We start from the raw sequence: 22,020 nt of genomic DNA, 5'->3' as shown, positions 1-22,020 counted from the left end.
CCACAATACCATCCTGTTCTAGCGTATTACAGCAGATTCCAACGAGTATGAAGCTAAATGTAGATTCTTTGGTTAGCTTCCTTGCTAGCTCAACCATGAAATCATTATTAGGTAAGGTACACAAGCCTTTGGGTGGAGTCAATAGTTTAAACATAGAACCAATCAGAACGAATGACAGAATACAAACCTTGTAAAACTTGATTTACAAGTCAGTTTAAAAATAAGTTTTCAATCTAAATTTTAAATTTATTGATAAGTATAAGCTAATTCACAAGCATGTTGTAGGTGTGTTTGATTTGCCAATTTTATTTCAATCAATTACTCAGTTCATTTATAAATCCAGTTATGTGCATGTATAAGCTAATGACCCCTTCTGTAGCCTTTGAAATACGAATGTTTCAAACTGCAATAATATAAAAACAGCAAAGATAATGAATAATAGAGATGGGCCATTTTGTACATTTACAATGTGGAAACTTCGATCAAGCATTATTATTTGTAATTTATTGCATTTAAAAGTTAAACTTGATTTTGTAGCAAATAAACCAAGATTTTTGTAGAAAATCCACAGATATTTTTGTTATAAAATTTAAAGCATAGATTACTCACTTGATTTTCTATGATGTGTTAGCGTTTATTGTTTACAAAAAGTCCTAGACAACCGTTAATGTAAATTAAAAAAATTCGTCCGAAGTCACGAAATTCGAGTGCACCCTAGAAGATGTACTTGAATTGATCCATATATATATTTGTTTAAACCAATATCTAAATTAATAAACTTGTTTTAATGAAATCATTGCTAGCACTGCTTGCAAAATATGCTCCATATATCAAGTACTAAATTGCCAACTATGAAAGTGCAAGGGGAAATGCTGTGGATTTTCTATAAAATTTCCATTTGTTTAGCATTGAATCAACACAAGGGTACATCATCCTTGAACAAAACATAAACCGTAACTCCGCTTCTAATTTATTGTAATACATAGAATTTTTTAATTCAATCAAAAACTATAAGAAATGAAATTTAATTTGCAACGTTGTTTAGGGAAACCTGTTTGTATGAAACATACATATTATAAACAGGCCATTGATATGAGTGTTTTCATTGGATGGTGAATTGGTGCTATGCTCCTCCCAAACATGATCACAAGACCTTACCAATAAATGTAATTACAAAATAGAGAACTGATAACTTTAGAGAGTATAATAAAAAGAGAAGGGACAACAAAATCAACATCCGCGTTGCAGATAATATACAAGTTTATGACGAAAAAACCATGAACTCGGTAGAAAAAAGCTATTGTTGAAGAATTAGAAGTAGTTGTTGGAAATAATGGATTAATCAGATCTAACATTGGTCATACGAATATGCCCTGATTGTCAAACTTTATCCGCTAGAGATGAGACGAATGAAGTTGATACCAGAAGAACACAGCCTATGCGAACAGCTGTCCGATTTTAAAATCGTTATAGAGACTTAATTTTTAACTTTATCACAATGATTTCTAGTGACAGTAATTGCCCATCATATTTTTTTTCATATTATATGGACAGTTAAAGAAATATTTTAATTTTATTGGCCCCCCAGTATGTTGAGAATATAATGCAAATGTTAACGTAATGTTTCCCGTATTTACATCTTATGTTTATGACGTTACCTATAACCTTTCGATATAAATTTGAGCATAAAAGTAACACAATGCAAAGTATCGAGTTTTATTTGTTTATTACAATACATTCTTTTCACTGCATTGGGGGCAATCAACATTTTTTTTTCTATGACCTCATATTTTGAGAGACCAAGGAAAAGTGACCCTTAGTGTTTCAGTTTGTATTGTTAAAATAATAATTTAATAACATTAATAAAATTAAAACATTACCAATGACAGCTATACAGTCAGGGTTAACAATTCCACTTGGCAGAATATGAAAATCATACATTTTCTCTTTAACAACAACTGTATGTCCAGCATTGTTTCCTCCCTGAAATGAAAATGGAGAGACAATTTCAAATTACATGTACAAAAATATTATATTGACATTTTGGTTTTAATTGTTTAGCTGGTCCATGTATATTTGCCTCAATTTGTTTTTTTAAGTTAATAATTATAAGGCCACACCAATTTAATTCCTTGTTCGACAGACCCGCATGCACCTATTTTTTTCAAAACATATTTTTTTTATTTATATTTTTCCCACTTCCCGCATCCGGAAATGTAATCATGTCCATTTTCCGCACCATTTTTTTTGTAAATATTATAAAAAGATCTCAACATTTGTTTTAAAATCACAGTCTAACTTGTATGTAACGATTTTAAACCTATAAGCACCCCACCACACTGTGTAAATAGCCGTGAGAATATTTGTTTCAGCATGAAACCAATTAACCCAAGTGGGAGTGCTCCGATATAAATATGTAACAGTGGAAATACCTGTACAGAACAAAACATTGGTTTCTTTCCCCCTTACTTACATGTATATTCCCTATCAAAAAATGTTCGTTGTTAGAATAAAGTATGTAAAGAACTTCTGAAAGAGTTGCCTTCAACTGCAATTATATTGTATGCTGGCGATACAAAACTATCCATACTCGCTGCAGGTTTGTGCACCTGTCCTGGTTAATTCAGGGACCTGTCGTTCAGAAGTTATAGTTTGTTGATGGGATACATTCATTGGTATTTTCCCGTTTGGATATATACATTAGATCGTTGGTTTTCCTGTTCGAATTGTGTATACTAATAATTTTGGGGTCTCTTATAGCTTGCCGTTTGGTCTGGATCAAGAACTGTGTAAAAGGCCGTACTTTGCCCTATGCTATGTTTGTTATTATCAGGTTGGGAACAAAATTCTTGGACAAGATTTGACCATTTAATACCAGATAGATATTATAGTTCTTTGGGAAAATATGGGCCCTTGTGTACTAAAAAGTGTTTTTTTTACAAAAAAATATATTATACATGTAACTTATATTGACCACTCATAAAAGGGATATTTATAACAATAAGGGGTTGTTCGAATTCTGAACCTGATTATGACTTGGATGAAGAATTGTCTCATTGTCAGTCACACCATGGAAGTAATATTTAAAAGGAATAACATCAAGTAATTAGCATGTATTAACGGCCTGTAGAGCCCTGTACTAAAGTTATATGATTTTATCCAATTATAGTCTCAGCGGTAAGACCCCTTTGGTTACTATCTGTGATACCGTGGTTGTAAAATGGCATCTGCAATTTCTTATCAGTCACGTGATTTTATCGAGTCCGGTAATTTTAAAGTACCTGTGTGAAATCCGAGGTTTATTAATAAGAAGGTGGCGCTGTATCATATAAAACCTCTGCCTTCAGATGAAGTCGTATGATGTAAAAAACTTGAAAAACGGACTAGAATTGTTCAAACTACAGCAGTTTAACATGGAAAATTGTATTTAATTTAGCATATTTTTGCTTTTTACCGTTTGTTTTAAACTGTTCTAAAAGTATTTTCCGGTTAAAAGCGGATCCCGAGTTAAACAGATAAATACCGATGAATCGATCAGGTTTCACATGATGTTTAACAAAATAATGTAGGCAAATGTAGGCATAGATTTTTTTACTGTTGAAATGTGCAAAGTTAATCGAGATTGAATAAAAGAATATTTACTTTCAAGTATTCTAAATTTATGTATATGTCATAAATGTCATTGATTGCATTATTGAAACTGGACAACTAAAGTGGGGATAATATTTTCGTAAATATATATTATTGTGGAATGCTTGTATTAATATAATAAGCTATACAGCAAAAATTATAACAAACCGACGAAATGGGCTTGAATCTATCTGTCTTACAGTAAATTCATTTTTACACAAATTAGTTTATGTATCAAGAACTTAAATTGAAGGACAGAACGGTTTAGAATTGTGAATATTTTAATTGACTATAAATACACGAAGGATTTAGATTTTTCGTATTTAATAAAGGGGGTCCAAACGTATTTTTTTTACAATCATCTTCTTAACTTACGGAAATGTTTTTTTAACTGTCTGTAAATATTAAAATTGAAATGACACAATCTTGTTCTCCAATTTCGTATGTGATAGCTGTCGGTTTAAACTATTATGATCAAACTAACCAAAAATAGGGAAAAATTGGACTAAAATAAAAATTGAACGAATGACTCTTTTTGGCAGCGTACATCAACGGAATGTAACGAATGGACTATTCGGGTTACTCCGCACGTATAAACGACAAAAACTTGTCTGTTCGTAGTTCTCCGTGAACACGAAAATGACCGATAAGTGTCAGTGATTTGATCGATCACATGCGGAGAATCAACTTCCATGCCAGATATTGAACCAATTAACAAGTTATTGAAAGATGGGCGGTAACGCAGATGAAACCTTTTAAGTGACGACGATGTTATTCCATACAATATTACTTCCATGGTCACACATACAAAGACTAGATTTAATTATTCAATTATTTCTTGTTGAACATGTTGAAAGGGGAAAAAATACTACATAAATTTAAGAAATTTCAAAGTACAAGTTTAAATCAAGTTTTAATATTGTCAAAAGCTACTATTTTATGTATACAAAAATAAATTATAATCGCTCACCTTTGCTTTTCAAGCTTCGCCTCAAAAATTTGCAAATTAAATATTTTTTTATTAAAATTTTCAAATCGCTCGCTCGCCCCATTTTTTGGAGTCCAAAAATCCATAGAACAAGAAATTAAATTGGTGTGGCCTAATAGAGATATATTTCTAATCAAACATGATAAATTGCTCACCTGGTCCGTGACCACAATTGTCGTCCCTTAATTCTGTTGTTCACAAATATAGTCCCTAGTGTTGACAGTTGGTTACTTGCCATTAAATTTTATACCCTTCCAAATTTACTTCTCCATGTTTAATGCCTCAAATTGTAAGTAGGGGGGTGAAATTACATTAACAAAATTTGGGTCCAGAATTTTAAAGGAAAGTAGTAATTTGGTCCAGCTGAAAAAGGTTAAAAATTAGCACTTCGGAAGCTGTCAAAAGATTTCAAAATGCCCTAAATATAAAATTGTTCATATTTTGAGTTAGAGCCGATGAAGTTTTTATAATTTTGATATAATTTGTCCCAAAAGTAGTACAACACACTGTAAAAGTTTCTTTGAGAAAGCACAGGTGGGATTTTTTTTATTTTTATTTATGTTCTAAAAGAAATGCACTACGAAATAATTGTGGTCTCGGACCTAAGAGGTGAAATCTGTAAATATAGAATCTGTACTTTGGCAACTTCCCTAAATGATTTGATGGTGTCAATTTGTCAAATAGCATGAAACTAAAGGATTTAAACTTTAAATTTTATTTTATAGAATTTCTGCAAAAATGACCAATTTTGGCATTTTATGGTCAAATTAGGCATTTTATAGCTTTTTCAATATTGATGCATAAATGGCATCCTGACTTTCTATCTGACAGGTTTTCATGTGTCAATATTTGTGTTTCTATGCCTTTATCTAGTTCTTTTACTTATTTATGAACTCTGAATCTACAGAAAAGAAGATTATCTCAGACAATATGTGCAAAATGTGTTGTATAAATGACCCTTGTCTAACGTCCTGTTTGGATGAAGTCAAAAGTGGGGAGCTTGGTACATAAAATTTGAAGTCCATTATAATGAAGACCTCACTAAATTTGTATCAAAAGCACTTTACAATGTCTATTGTACCTGTTCCATTTCACATAATATCTTTCTTTTCTTCTGTAGGATAGCAAGTGGTTTAAATATAAGCCTGTTGAGACTAAAATTGCTAATCATCATTTCTTAATACATAATTTTCAAGCAGTGTAAGGGAGGTAATCACACATATATTTAACATTATTCTTTAAATGGAATTGGCTTACCTCCCTTACACTGCTTTTAAATTGTCTTAATTGTGCTTTACCGGGATTCACGCTTCAGACAGCTGACAATGAGATCCATTTTACCAGGATCGGAATACCTCTTTTATATTACCCTCTCAAAACAGTGAAACACAAGTTATCTTTCTTTGTTGAAAAACCGGGATGAAAGTGTTAACATGGCGCTTCTGTTTGTTGAAAACTGTGTCAAAATTTGGACAGAGAAAATTTGAAATGTTGGAACATTTTTTTGGAAAGAATATGGAAGAATTGAAGCCAAACTATTATCTTTTTTTAACATAAAATGTCGTTTTACATGTATGTTCAAAACACTAGGAATGAACATCGTTCAGTGTAAGGAATTTGTACAGCCTCATTAAATTTTTCAAAAGGAGTAGGCTCAGTAAGGGCAGATTTTGGCCTCAAATTTCAGGTTCATCTGACGAACGATTTTGGACACTTTTTGAACACTTAAGTGTCTATTTTATTTAATTCAATTAGTTTATGTGGAAGATTTTAACTGATTTACTCATTAAAAATGCTCAGATTCAAGCTAAGAATAAGAAAAATCTATCAAATATGCCAAAAATATCACTTTTCATATGTTTTTTGTCAAAAATGAAAGTGGCCGCATCCGTGTTCATCCTCAACCTTTATATATGTTATGTATTATCATCAAATACAACTTACATTTCAATATATTAAGAATGAACACAAATGCAGCCACTTTCATTTCAAACGGAAATCGTCTAAAATTTAACTGAAATGCTAAAATTTTGAAGATTTCAGTAATTTAGCATGACTTACCAATGCTAATACCCAGGGTTTCCGCTGGCGGTCGCCATTTTCGCAATTTGCGAAAAAATAATAATTGTGGCGATAAAAATTCGTCATTTGCGAAAGTATTTGGCGAAAGAAATATATATAACGATTTACTTTCTTTTCTTTTACTTTTTTTCGAGTTTCTCGGACATTACCCGATCAGACAATACTCGGAATTCACCTTGACCTCATTAAGATTTGGACAGGAAATCAATAATCAGCTGATTGCATTTTATAGCTATCGACAACAAAGGACTAATTAATAAAGGTTTTGATTGAATTGTTTGACAAAATGATATGGTTAAATGGCTTCCGCAAAATGTCACATAGTTTTTTACAGAATTAATTTACCACTTTGCGACGCACGTGTTTAAAGCAAATTTTTGACGTCTCCTCTCCTTTTAAAGATAGTTTAGAAAAGAAAGCTGTTGTTGTGACGAAAAATGTTCGAAAGCAAGAAAAATCTCCGATTTAAAACTTAAATTATCCTTTGACTTTAATATCGGTAATTCATTATGGAGACTACTTTAAAGTCTTTTGAGTGACACACGTGTTTCAAGCAAAGTTTTACGTCTCAACTTTTTCATTTACGATGGTCAAGTAGAGAAAACTGTCGTTATGAAGAAATATATTCAAAAGGTTGGAAAAAAACCCTCGAATGAGAGTAACCCTTCAATGTAATGACTACACATGAAATGAGGGATCAATTTCATGTGATAAAAGCTTTTGTTTTGTTGTAAAAAACTTCTTAGTACAAAAGAGCACATCAGTTTTTTTTCTTTTAAAGAAACTTTCCCTACGAACTATACTGGTATTATATGATCAAAACATGTCCATTAATTTTGTTATATTCCAGAACTTATATCTTCTTTATTATTAAATTTTTTTAGTGGCCCCCCATTTAGAAAAGTTGTTTAAAGTACAATGAATATTTTTCCCCTTTAAGTTAAAAAACATTCTGTTTTAAAGTAAATATTTAGTGTTTATTCATTATAAAATGTAGACTCTAAAATAAAAAAATCATCTTATTTAAGGGAGGGGGGGGGGGGGGAGTTAGAAAAAAGGTAAATTTTAAACGGAAAATATATTTATGTTACTTGGCGAAAAAAATATTAAAGTGGCGAAAAATATATTGTTTTGGCGAAAGAGGTGGCGAAAAAAATAATGGACCCAGGGGAAACCCTGCTAATACCCAATATACATGTATGTGCATTGTATTATCAAAAAACAGCCTATATTCATGTAGCAGAAGCATTATACTTTCCAATAAACAACTAACTGTTTACATTTTAACAATTTTGTAAAACTGCTATATTTTGGGGCCAAAAAGGGGTCTTACTGGACCTATTCCTTTTGCCGTTTTGGGTTAAAAAATTATGATTTTAGGGTCACAGAGCAATATTTTGAGAATTTCACCTAGATAATGCCAAAAATTTGAAAATTTGAATATTTTATGAAGAAAAAATTATCAAAACATGAACAAAACTGTGAACATGGTGTTAGTGAATGAAATAAAGACACAAATAACTACAGACAATTTTTTATTGACATTTATTATGAAGATTTCCCACTTTAGTAATAGAAGCCAGGGAAGCCGTCGTCTCAGAGTAGCTTTTGTCTGGGCAGCTATCGGTGTTTTCCCCCTTTTTTGCCCCAAATTGCTAAATGATTTGAGCCATAACCCCTAATAACCATCCCTTTGAAGTATGGAAACTTGTGGTATAATTTCAGAGAGATTCATACACTTAAACACAAGTTATTGACTGAAAACTACAAAAAAGCTTATTTGGGCCCCTGTTTTGGCCCCTAATTTCTAAACCTTTTTAAGACCATAACCCCCAAAACCTTCTGCTTGTGGTAATAAACATTGTGGTACAATTTCAGAGCAATTGAAATACTTTTACACAAGTTAATATCCTGAAAGTAGAAAAATGATTGTTTAGGGCCCCTTATTCTTTGTTCTTTGAATCTGTCATATTTTTTCTTCTGACAAAAGCAAATAAAAAGGTCGCTGAGCACAGCCTGATAAGCCTGCAGAGGGTGAACCCTGAACAGTTGGTGCAAGATTGGAAATAATTTTCAAGCTAAATACTGTCCGAATTTAGATTGTGATCAACTTTTTGACATAATATAGGTTTCTGACATAAAATAAATGTGGTGAAAGATCTTAGAAAATTTGTTGAAATTGGTTGAAAATTTGAAATATATGTATAATCTTCAATAAAGATGTCTTACTAGGCCACAATTAAAAATATTTTGGTTTGCCCAAACCCTACCCAAAGGTTGAGACAGTGGGTAGGTGGGTAGGCATTTTCTTTTTTTTTTTCAAAAAGAGAAATTGAAGTATTGGGTGTTTATTAGTCTTCATGCCTATCTGATTAAAAAAATACTTTTTCAAATCAGGACAATAAAAGAATTTGAGTAGGCAGTTTTTTTTTTTGGTGTAGGGAGCGTTTGGGCAAACAAACCTATTCTTTTTTTATGGCCCTATTAATTGTGCAATACTGTAAAATTGTGTAATACTTTGCTATTGCACAATACCATAGTATTTTGCAATATTGGGCTATTGCCCAATACTCTGCTCAGGGACTAAGGCCAAACATAAAATATTGTTTGTTTCCCCTCCCCCGACCAACCCGGTAAAATTGCCACTACTCGAAAAATTTTATTGGCCATTCTTGTCCAAAATTTTTTTTTTTGTTATGTTGGTTTTTGGTGATATCTTTCCGATGCTGCAGTAAACGTGCGTTGGTTTTTTTGTCATACCTTTCCGATGCTGTAGTCAACAAGTGTTTTAAATCAAGGCATTTTTGCATTGAAGCGTCTATATAATGTGGAATCAAGGACAACAAACATAATGCCTTGCCACACGATTTGGAAGGAAGGGTGATATTTGAAAATAAAAAATCTGAACCATCTTTCAACCCACTGAGTGCACCTTGATTGGCTTCGTCTTTTACCTCTGTTCCTGTTTAAAGGATAAAATCTTTGAGTAAAAAGGTCTTAATTGTGCTTTGAAATCAATCTACTTTGTCTTCGACTTCGAACAGGTTGGGCACAAGTCAGAAAATGTTTGATACGTGAATTCCCTGCTTTCAGGGAACCTCCCTGATTTCTGGTGTAAACCAGACCAGTTTAAATGTGTTTTTATTTTTCAATTTATGGCATGAAATTTACAAAAGGGTACGTTTTACGTTATAACTGCATCAGTTCAATTTGTAAATACTTAAAGTATTCTAGGAACAACAAAACATATAAGTGAAGCCTTGTTTTTTCTAGAACTCGAAAAAACATACAAATCTTTTGTTTAGGAATTAATTGACCAAGCTGCATGATCCAGGTGCAACTGAACATAACTGAATTATGTTCACTTCTATTGAAAATTTTTATTCATTAAATTCTAAGGCAGCAACCATTTGATTTTCTGGGGGGGGCTATGGTTTTTTTTGGAAAAAAAAGTTTGTTTCCAGTTTTTGGAGAAAAAAATAATTTGTTTTTGATTCTAAGAAAAAAAAATTGTTTGTTTCAACCTCAGCTGCCACTATATGTAATGCTAAAATTGAAAGAAAAAAATTGTTTTCGACTTGTTGCGAAAAAAAGATTGTTTTTCGCCGCAGGCGAAAAAAAAAGTTTGTACAGAAAAAAAACCCATAGCCCCCCCCAGAAAATCAAATGGTTGCTGCCTAATTCCCAACTGGCAAGTCATTAACATATCTTTTTGACATCTCATAATTGATGATCAAGGTATGAAATGGTGAACACAGGCAGTGTTCTTAGTACGGCGGCTTTGTGAAAAATTGTGCACATCCTGCTACAAGCATGAAATTTGGCATAGACCTTCCTCATCTATTACTCTTTTATTTCAGATAGGGAGGCATTTGAAAAAAAATGACGCACTTCCGGTAAAATCCAAAATGGTGGACTTCATACTTAAGTCAGCCCAATATCGAAGGCTAGTATGTGAAAAGGTGTTATAATCATGCTACTATCATAATATTTGGTACACCTTTGTTTTTTACTACTTTTGGATATATTATATAGATTAGATGTCTTGAAAAACCCTACTTCCGATAAAATCTAATATGGCGGCCATTGTACTAAAATATGCTTATTTTTTAGGGAGGGTAATTGAAATATGTTTAAACATATTGCTACTATCATTACATTGTGCAGGAACCATTTCTTTGGTGCTTCTCATGGATACAATGTATAAGACATATTTCTTTAAAACCCTTACTTCCGGTAATATCCAAAATGGCGGACATAGAAATATCAATTTCCTTTTTTATATATTCAATTCTTTTCAAAATGTAAAGAAACTGCTGTTATTTGTGCTGGCTTTAAGCTATCCTCAAAACCACTTATACTATTCTGTTGTAAATGGTTAAATACAAAGTTATCACTTCCGGTAAAAAAAAAACAATCTGGCGTAAATTTCAAAGGTGAGTACTCAATCCATATCTTCGATGTAGAGTTTTCGATAGATTGTTTAAAACAAAATAAAATTACTTACGTACTAAAACATTTTTTAAACTGCTACTACAATTCGGCCAAAAAGACATGTTCATTCACGATCACCACCTCATGCACACAAGACAGTCTACAGGAGACATGATTTTTCACATCATCCTTTCTTACATCCACATGTACAAGCTTCTGACAAAATGATGAGGCTTTGTCCTTTCGAAATCCATTAGCGCCTGGACTGGGTAGCATAAGAGCCAATTCCAAGCTCGTCCCCCTGAATACCTGCCTTAGTATATTGCACGTTTTACATGCTGAAAAAGACTAGATCAAGTTGAGGGAATAGCCTCAATTAGCCTTCCCTTTTGCGCAAATAGTTATTTTCTTGCTTCGTTAACCATGTTAACCCAGTCTGTTAAATTTGTGGTACAATCTTATAGTAAAACCCCGGTGATTTCGGTTGATCAATCATCATTCTTTATGTTAAAGTCACATTTTCAAATGCCATCAATGTCTCACACGCAGTCTTTTTTTTCTTTTCAAGCAAAGATAGAACTGTATCACAACTGATATAGGCATGGATCACAATAAGTGTGTGTGATCACTCATTACCTAGTGCATTTGAAAGGTCATTGATAGATATTAATTCAAAGTTTTTTGCCCTCCCAAACACAATCCATAGTTCGTCTACCCCTATGTCATTGAGAAGGGAAACAGTAATGACAGCATCATCAGTAACGACTGTTCGAATCATGACTCGTTTAAGTTCGTGTTTCACTGCATCAGATTCATGCACCATGATTCTAGTGTCTGCCTCTTAATGTAAACATAGTGCTAAACTTGAAATACATAACGTGGTGGATAAGATAGAATATCCTGAACATTTGTTGCTACAACTTTCATACGCATCCGAGAATTCATCCACTCGTGTTACAGATTCAAGGTATTTTATTGAGGTAAGGACATAATACCCAATCAGCATACTCGTTAGCCCGCAAATACATGTTTATTCACAATCGGAGAGCTGATTTTCCACATTTACAAAGACTGGTATTGTTTCTTACATCCATAATGTACAAGCTCCTGATAAGATGAAGAGGCCTCACTAAGAGTTCAAAAGTGTTCCCATGGATCATATTTGTTCCTTCGCCATTCATAAGCGTCTGGACTAGTTAGCAATAGAACCAATTCCAAGCTTGTTACTCATTCGTAGCCGCCATGGTATAGTGCATGCTTCACATGCTGAAAAAGACTAGACCGAGTCGTGGTAATAGCCTCAATAAGTCTTTCCTCTCCCAAAAATGCATGTTTTCTTGCTTTGTAGTCATTCTAAATGCTTTAGTCACATCTTCAAACGCCATCCATGTCACCAACGCAGTTCCTTTTCCAGCAAACGTGTAATCTCTCAATGCCTAGTGCATTTGAAAAGTCATGTATAGATATATATCTAAAGTTTTTCCCACTTCCAAATGCAAACCAAAGTTTGTCTGCCCCTATGTCATGGAATAGCGAAACAGAAATGACATCAGTATCGACTGTTCGATGGTGCTAAACTTGAAACATCATCAAGTGGTGGATAACACTGAACATCCTGAGCATTTGTTGCTACAACTTCCTTTTCCTCAAAATTTTATTGAGCAAGCTGCTGTGAATGAAAACTAAAAATTTCTTTCTTATTGTCGTCATCTCTCAGAACACTTTGCCAATTTTGAGGAATTTATTTTGACCCTGGATTCGTCTGTATATTCTCTTTCCCCAAAATGTAGCTGTTGCTTCTTGTACAAATGTAGCAGCCTTCAAAGTTCAAACTACCAGTTTTGTCTATGTACGCATCCGAGACTACATCCACTATTGTTACAGTTTCAATGTGTTTCCTAACGAGTATGATGATTATTATGTCCTTACCTTAATAAAATACCTTGAAACTTTAACAAGAGTGGATGAAATTTTTGATGAGTATGTTAGTTGTAGCAACAAATGCTCAGGATTTTCAGTGTTATCCACCACGTGATGTATTTCAAATTTAGCACCATGTTCACATTAAGAGGCTGACACTAGAATCATGGTGCATGTGTCTGATGTAGTGAAACACGAACTTAAACGAGTCATGATTCGAACCGTCGTTACTGATGATGCTGTCATTACTGTTTCGCTATTCCGTGACATAGGGGTAGACGAACTATGGATTGTGTTTGGGAAGGCAAAACACTTTGGATTACTATCTATCAATGGTCTTTCAAATTAACTAGGCAATAAGTGATCACACGCACTTATTGTGATGAATGCCTTTACCGGTTGTGATACGGTTCTCTCTTTGCTTGGAAAGAAAAAAGACTGCGTGGGAGTCATTGATTGCATTTGAAGATGTGACTTTAACATAAAGAATGATGAATGATCAACCGAAATTACCGGGGTTTTACTGTAAGATTGCACAAACTTATCAGATGGGGCTAACATGTTTAACGAAGCAAGAAAATAACTATTTGCACAAAAGGGACGGCTAATTGAGGCTATTTCCTCAACCTGGTCTACTCTTTTCCAGCATGTAAAACATGCAATACACTAGGGAAGGTGTTTAGGGGGACGAGCATTGGATTGGCTCTTATGCTACCCAGTCCAGTCGCTAATGGATGGCAAAGGGACAAAGATGATCCCTTTTAAAAAACTCTTTCTGAGGCCTCATCATTTTGTCAAAAGCTTGTACATGTGGATGTAAGAAAGGATGTCTCGGTCGTTGTTAATGTGGAAAATCGGGTCTCCAGTGCACTGCTTTGTGTGCATGTGGTAGGGACTGTGAATAAACATGTATTTTTGGCCAAATAGTAGTAATTTTAAAAATTTGAAATTTACGCCATTTTTTTTCAGGAAGTGTCAACTTTGTATTTAAACATTTACAACAGAATAGAATTAAGGGGTTTGAGAATAACTTAAAGCCAAAATATTAATGACCAGCACAAAAAACAACATTGTCTTTACATTTTGAAAACCAGATGCTCCGCAGGGCGCAGCTTTATACGACCGCATATGTTGAACCCTGAACGGTTGGGGCAAGTATGGACACAACATTCAAGCTGGATTCAGCTCTAAATTTGGATTGTGATTAAATAGTTGACACAGCATAGGTTTTGGACACAGAATGAATGTGGTCTAATGAACTTAAAATAATTTTGTTGTCTTTGAGCAATCACTATGCTGTTGAATATTAATCCTCTCAAAAATATGTTTGAAGAAATTTTCTTTTTATTTATGAAATCTGAAATGAGAAAAATTACCCCCCCCCCCCAAACCATTTTTTTTTTCACATCCCCCTTTCCCTTTTTTCAAAACTGATCTCAATTCAAATTTCTAATGGAGTTTGCAACAATAACTACTCATTTAAATACATCATAAAATATTAAAATGTAACAAAAAGTGCTTGTTATCACTGAATGGTAAAGAATGTTTTAATTTATCAGTTGGTAGTAAAAGTGAATATACATTGTGCATTGTATAAAACAATGATTTAAGTTGATTCAACTACTATTCTGGACAAAGAAAGATAACTCCAATCAATTGAAAATTTCTTGCTATTGCACAATATTGAGCAATTAGATATTTCTTGCTATTGCGCAATATTATACTGTGCAATTGAAAATATTTGCTATTGCACAATACTGTGCAATTGAAGATTTCTTGCTATTGCACAATACTGTGCAATTGATCATTTTTTGCTATTGCACAATACTGTGCAATTGAAGATTTCTTGCTATTGCTGAATACTGTGCAATTGAAAATTTCTTGCTATTGCACAATACTTAATATAATAATTTTGGATCCTGATTTGAACCAACTTGAAAACTGGGCCCATAAGGCCAAAAAAAAAAATAGGTGTGTTTCCGGTCGCCCGACCGACCCTAATTTTTTGGCGCCGACCCTAACTTTTTTTTCCCGGAAAAAAAAAAAAAAAAAAAAATCCGGATTTTTTTCGTTTTTTTCCGGAAACGGTTTTTGTTTAGTATATAGCCTTTGAATGGCATCTTTTAAACGTTTGATTTCAAATAAAATTTTAATACAGTAAGCATTTGTGTGATACAGATTGAAGTCAAACAACGGCATGGCTTCTGCTATGGCCATCAGTCAAAGTGTGTTATCAATAACAATCGATGAGTGTCCACACAGGAACGAGAAAAAAAGTATAATAGCCAGTAAAAAAAAAAAAAAAAAAAAAAAAAAAAAAAAAAAAAATAAAAATACCTACCTACCGACCCTAATTTTTTTGGGCATGCAACAGGAAACACACCTATTTTTTTTTTGGCCTAATCAAAAATCTAAGTACATGATTAAATTCAGCATATCAAAAAAGCCAAAGAATTCAATTTTTATTAAAATCAAACTTAGTTTAATTTTGGACCCTTTGGTATTTAATGTTGACCAATTTGAAAACGGGACCAAAAATTAAGAATCTACATACACAGTTAGATTTGGCATATCAAAGAACCCCAATTATTCAATTTTTGATGAAATCAAACAAAGTTTAATTTTGGACCCCGATTTGGACCAACTTGAAAACTGGGCCAATAATCAAAAATCTAAGTACATTTTTAGATTCAGCATATCAAAGAACCCCAAGGATTCAATTTTTGTTAAAATCAAACTAAGTTTAATTTTGAACCCTTTGGACCTTAATGTAGACCAATTGGAAAACGGGACCAAAAATTAAGAATCTACATACACAGTTAGATCCGGCATATCAAAGAACCCCAATTATTCAATTTTTGATGAAATCAAACAAAGTTCAATTTTGGACCCTTTGGGCCCCTTATTCCTAAAAACCTGTTGGGACCAAAACTCCCAAAATCAAACCCAACCTTCCTTTTATGGTCATAAACCTTGTGTTTAAATTTCAAAGATTTCTATTTACTTATACTAAAGTTATGGTGCGAAAACCAAGAATAATGCTTACTTGGTCCCCTTTTTGGCCCCTTATTCCTAAACTGTTCAGACCTCAACTCCCAAAATCAATCCCAACCTTCCTTTTGTGGTCATAAACCTTGTGTTTCAATTTCATTGATTTCTATTTACTTATACTAAAGTTATTGTGCGAAAACCAAGAATAATGCTTATTTGGGCCCTTTTTTGGCCCCTAATTCCTAAACTGTTTGAACTAAAACTCCCAAAATCAATCCCAACCTCCCTTTTGTGGTTATAAACCTTGTGTCAAAATTTCATAGATTTCTATTTACTTAAACTAAAGTTATAGTGCGAAAACCAAGAAAATGCTTATTTGGGCCCTTTTTGGCCCCTAATTCCTAAAATTTTGGGACCAAAACTCCCAAAATCAATCCCAACCTTCCTTTTGTGGTTATAAACCTTGTGTTAAAATTTCATAGATTTCTATTCACTTTTACTAAAGTTAGAGTGCGAAAACTAAAAGTATTCGGACGACGACGACGACGCCAACGTGATAGCAATATACGACGAAAAAATTAAAATTTTTGCGGTCGTATAAAAAGTTGAATATTTAAATATTGAATTGATATTTCTATGTCCGCCATTTTGAATATTACCGGAAGTAGGGGTTTTAAAGACAGATTTTTCTTATATATTGTATCATTAGAAGCACCAAAGAAAGGTTCCTGCACAATGTAATGATAGTAGCAATACGTTTAAACACATTTCAATTACCCTCCCTAAAAAATACGCTTATTTTAGTACAATGTCCGCCATGTAGGAATTTACCGGAAGTAGGAATTTTGCAGACATCTAATTAAACAATATGATATATCCAAAAGTAGTGCAAAACAAAGATTTGTACCAAATATTATGGCTGTAGCATGATAATAACACCTTTTCACATACTAGCCATTGATATTGGGCTGATTTAAGTATGAAGTCCACCATTTTGGATTTTACCGGAAGTGAGACATTTTTTTCAAATGCCTCCCTATCTGAAATAAAAGAGCAATAGTTGAGGACTGTCTATGCCAAATTTCATGCTTGTAGCAGGATGTGCACAATTCGTCTGAAATATGCTTGTAGCCGCCAGACTATCTCCCCAGAAATTTTGGATAGCATCACATTTTGCGTAAAAAAATAATGTCATTTGTCGTGTCGCGTTGATGCTCTATTTCCTTTATATGTTTTAGTTTATATTGTTCAATTCATTAATACAATTAAACTATAACAACAAACAGTTGTTTCAGTTTATGTTTTCTTTATTCATTTATAGTTACAGAATTATTTTTTTCCTCTTGTGCCAAATAAAAATAAATATGTGCTTTCAGTTACCCAACAATAAGTCAAATGAATGAATGGTTCATTATAGTGCAACCTGTATATATATACAAAACTACATTTGTAAAAATATCTAGTACACAAAATTTTATCATGTTTATGAATTTCATTGTTTCATGGCACTGAATGAATTAGTCTCTGTTGTTTCTTATCTTTACATCAAAATGATACGTACTTTTAACAAAGTTATCTAACAAATAGTCTATTAATGCGTAGTTTTCTCTATTGGTATATTTTTTCTGTCTACCGTCCGTCTGTTGTCATTATCGTGAAATCGTGTCATATCTGGTCCGGTTCCAATCCGTAGATTACACAAAAATGTGCAATGGCGGCAGTAGAAAAATTAACGAAAATGAGTCTTAGAATAAACATTCTTTGACAAGAGATTGTGAATGAATAAGACGCTTTTAATGCATTAAATGAATTAAACATAAACTTAAGCCAATTATGATAACTTTTTAAAGAAGTATAAAACTTATTTTAGCTCAAAACCAAAATTCTCCCTCTCGTATTACGGGAAGAGAAAGAAAGTATTTTTTTGGAGAGTTGCACAAATAAACGACCTTTTAAAAAAAAAAATCGTGTTTGAATTTTCGTAATACAAAACAAAGATTTCGAACTGTTTTTGTGATTGCATTTTTCCATGTCGAAATTGGTGATTGCAGACACGTGGTATTAGTCATGTCACAAGTGTCAGCTTGGGATATTCGCATCCAAACAATTAACACCTGGCTATTTAATCTCTTAATTGCCTTTAGTGTCCGACTTAAAGGGATAACAATTAAAGGTGATATAATTTTTATGATCATAATCGATAATAGATGAAAATTGAGGACAAGTAATATAGCATCTTCAAAATAATTATAGCATCACAGGAATAAATATAGCGTCGCGGTAATTATTATAGCATCACGGTGAAAAAAATATAGCGTCGTGGTACCGCGACGCTAAAACGGCCTGGGGAGAACACTCAGGAATTGTTTTGTTGTGAGTTACATGTATGCATCAAATGAGACTTGAAATAAGCTTGATTTTTAACTAATTTAACACTTATTTTCATTAAGGGAGTTGGCTTCTCAGTTTCAAAGTAATTAACTTTTCAAAACATTAGTTTACATTGATAGGGGATCAATAAAGGAAACCAAAGATAAAAAAAAATATATAGGTCACCGTGCTTGTTTTCGAGATATTAGCCATTAAAATTCTGGCAGGAAAATATTCTCTCATAGCTTTATCATTGACAAGTTTAAGTTCTCAAAAACTATAATAAAAATAATTAAAATTTTATAAGACTTTTACAGATGGCTTATCATGATACATGTAAAAGATTTACAAAAAGATAATTGGGGGTCACCAGGCAAATTTTGTCAAGGCATTCAAATGGATAAAACCAGAGGATTCCGAAAATCTGACAAAAAATCCAAAACATGACAAGCCAGCTTCCTTAAACATTGTTATCACATGAAGAATGTGTGCTTTTGTAGTAGATTTCATACCATAAAATGAATAGGAAAAAGGAGGTCAATGTATACTGTTTTTAACACAAGAAAACTGGGGTGTACACTAAATACAGGGAATACCCCACTTTTCTTGACTGATCTTACCTGTTGAATTTTGTAAAAATTCAATATAGAAAAATTATATCAAGAAATAAAATAAAATAATTTGCCTACCTACCTACCCATGATAACCTCAGTCAGGGAGGGGAAACAAAGATATTTTTAATGTTGGCCTAAACTTAACTGTTTTCCTCCAGGGGCCAGCTGGGCCCCTACAATATTTTTATCAGGGGCCCAGAGGAAATTTTTGGAGCCCAACCAATTTTTATACTAACAAAATAAAACTAAAATGTACTTTTTATATACTAATAAAGCCTTGTTATGTAATCCTACTTGTAGGTTTTGTGTCTTGTAAAAGTTTTGTGTGGCAACTTTAAAACATTTGAATTATTGCCACCAGAAATATATCAATAAGATTTAACAATAAAGACAAAAACACTCATGTTTTTACCACAAAGTATCTGTTTATTTGGTTGACATGTAGCATCATCAGGACAATAAAACAGTTATAATTTAAAATGTCATAAATTTATAGAAAATGGAACAATTTCTTACAAAGAACTATATGTTTATTATGGGTTATATCATAAAATATAAAACACAGCAAAATTTAATGGACACGAATTTCTGGAACGTTCCATTTACATTATCTGGAAATTCAGGTCTGTCAAATTTTACAGAGTTTGATATTTCATATTAACCGGAAGTGGCATTTCTTGGGAGTTCTGGGATATCATGTTGAAAGCAAAATTAATATTTTTCCACCTTAAATGGAATTGTATCTTATTTTATCATTTTTCTTGGATATTTCTGGAAATATTTTGCATCATTAAGCACAAAAAAGGTAGGACTTTGTAACTAAGTAAACATTTCTGGCCGGCAATGAAAATTTCATGTCAAAATTAGGTTGTTAAGTTCCCCCTAAAATTTATTCTCAAAGTACAGACGCAAAAAATGACGTCGTAGGAAGGCGTCCCAGAAAAAATGATAAAAAAAAAAATTGTATAATTTTTTGACAAATCACGTTAAAATATTTCCAAAAATAATGGTTACAAAAATTATTTGAGACCTCTGACGAATCACGATAAGGATATTTTGACAAATCATGGTAAAATTATAATCAATTTGACACTAACTGTAGCTGAAAAAAGGCTGTTTGACGCCTGACGGTAAAGGGCATTGCTACCCATATTTAATGCTATGCCATATGCATTGAATGCAAATGGATGAAAAAATACTTTGATGCATTTATGACATTGTGACATCGTTATACTTATCTTAAACATGTTTAAAGTGTTAAAAACTGAATTTTCCAATTCACTATCACAAGTCCAAATTCTTTTATGTTTTGTAAGGAGAATAAAAAAGTAAGTTTGTCCCAATTTCCCTATTTAACAAGATATTCATTTGTTATTTAATCTCATGTTTATTCATATTGTTACACATGCACAAGTATAGTAATGACTTTTAACTGGTTGTTAATTGATTTCCCAATTATCCTCTATAATCTTTTTGAGTTCATTTAATCTCCCTTTGATCTTCAATATAGCCTAGTCAACAATACAACTGCAATACTGGTATATCAGTAATGTACCAGTATTGCTGTTTTTTTTATAAAAAGTTACAATACTGGTACAAAATTTGTATACCAGTATTGTGGACAATACTGGTATACCAGTATTGCGATCACCAACTACAGGAGATCCGTAAATAAGTAAAGAATATCTCCATTCACAGTGGCTAACAATTGCTCCAAGGTTCTGATTTTTTCCAATCCTTATTCATCGAGGTAGCCTATTTGTGGTAACAAGTCAAACCTTTTCAACTAATGTAATGACCTTTCCAGACATTTTGTTTACCAAAAATTCCTGTCGCATTATAAGATGAGTTCAGGTGGAAGTTATCAGCATAAAAATAAGCCATTATTCAATTTATTTTAATAAACCTTTCGAAATCAGTATCTTGAGTATTGATAAACTGCAAAAAACGCACCTGACAACGACAACAGATATCCGCATCTGATGCAATCATATCGACAATCTTTCCCTTTCCTTCATCGCCCCACTGAGTACCTAAAACAACAGTCACTGGATTTTTCGCTATCAGTCGTTGTTTCTTGTTAGGAATTAGTCCGTTCTGTTCCATATTTGCACAGTCTACTGTTCTTTTCATGTGGTACACATTACAACAGTTGTTGGCGGGAAGTCGTATTATGATATATCTTACAACCAAAATTTATAATGTAAAATGACGGACTAAAATTATTTTCGTCAGGATTATCATGAATCATTGCATATATTTTCAACTGGCTTATCGTTTGTTTTTTTGTTTTTGTTTTGTATTTTAGTAACAATCCTAAAATACAAAAAAAAGATTACTTTTAGACGTCGTGAACTGAGAAGCTCAATGAAAATTACATTATATTTTGGAGAAATTGTCTCTTTAACTGATGATGATAATTCAATAAATGGAAATAAACTAAGAACCTACAGAAAATTTAAAGTAAAGTATGAACTAGAAAAGTACCTTTTATTGAATTTAGATAAAAATGTTACAAAAAATTATGCTAAAATAAGAATAAGTAATAGTGTGCTGGCTGTTGAACGTGGTAGATACAACAAAACAGCTTTAGAAAATAGAATATGTCCTTTATGCCATAAAGAGGTGGACGATGAATTTCATTTTATCATAACATCGGTTTAGAAATTAACAAAACTAGGATCAAAATGTTTGATGAAATATTTAGTTTTGTCCCCTGTTTTAATTCAATGAGTGAAGAAAACAAATTTGATCATATTATATTTTCCTGCGAAGAATGTGATATTTTATTTATCATTGTTAACTACATAAGTGAAATGTATAATGAGAGAAACAATTATAATGTCAATATATAAACTTTGTAATTGATGGCTCAACTTATAATGTTATATATATTATAACATATTTTTTGTAACATAAGCATAAAATTTTAAAGAGGAGGCATATGCTGTCAAAAATAGAACATACATGCAAATCATTGATACTAATAAT

General features: G+C 32.6%; 1 protein-coding gene across 1 annotated transcript in view; it reads right to left on the bottom strand.

The window, feature by feature from the left end:
* Positions 1–21,216, bottom strand: part of LOC143069312 (adenylosuccinate synthetase isozyme 1-like) — a 129,465-nt gene extending 108,249 nt beyond the window's left edge. The window contains exons 1-2 of the mRNA XM_076243879.1: positions 20,983–21,216; positions 1,881–1,983 (exon numbers count right to left, since the gene is read on the bottom strand). Of these exons, the coding sequence (XP_076099994.1) occupies positions 1,881–1,983; positions 20,983–21,162 (283 nt within the window). The 5' untranslated portion in view covers positions 21,163–21,216. The remainder of the gene's footprint in view (positions 1–1,880; positions 1,984–20,982) is intronic.
* Positions 21,217–22,020: the final 804 nt, after the last annotated feature.

This window comes from Mytilus galloprovincialis, chromosome 3 (genome assembly GCF_965363235.1).
Source record: "Mytilus galloprovincialis chromosome 3, xbMytGall1.hap1.1, whole genome shotgun sequence".
NCBI classification, from domain to species: Eukaryota; Metazoa; Mollusca; class Bivalvia; order Mytilida; family Mytilidae; genus Mytilus; species Mytilus galloprovincialis.
The sequence above is the reverse complement of the archived record's forward strand: the minus strand, read 5'-3'. Positions and strand labels throughout refer to the sequence as shown.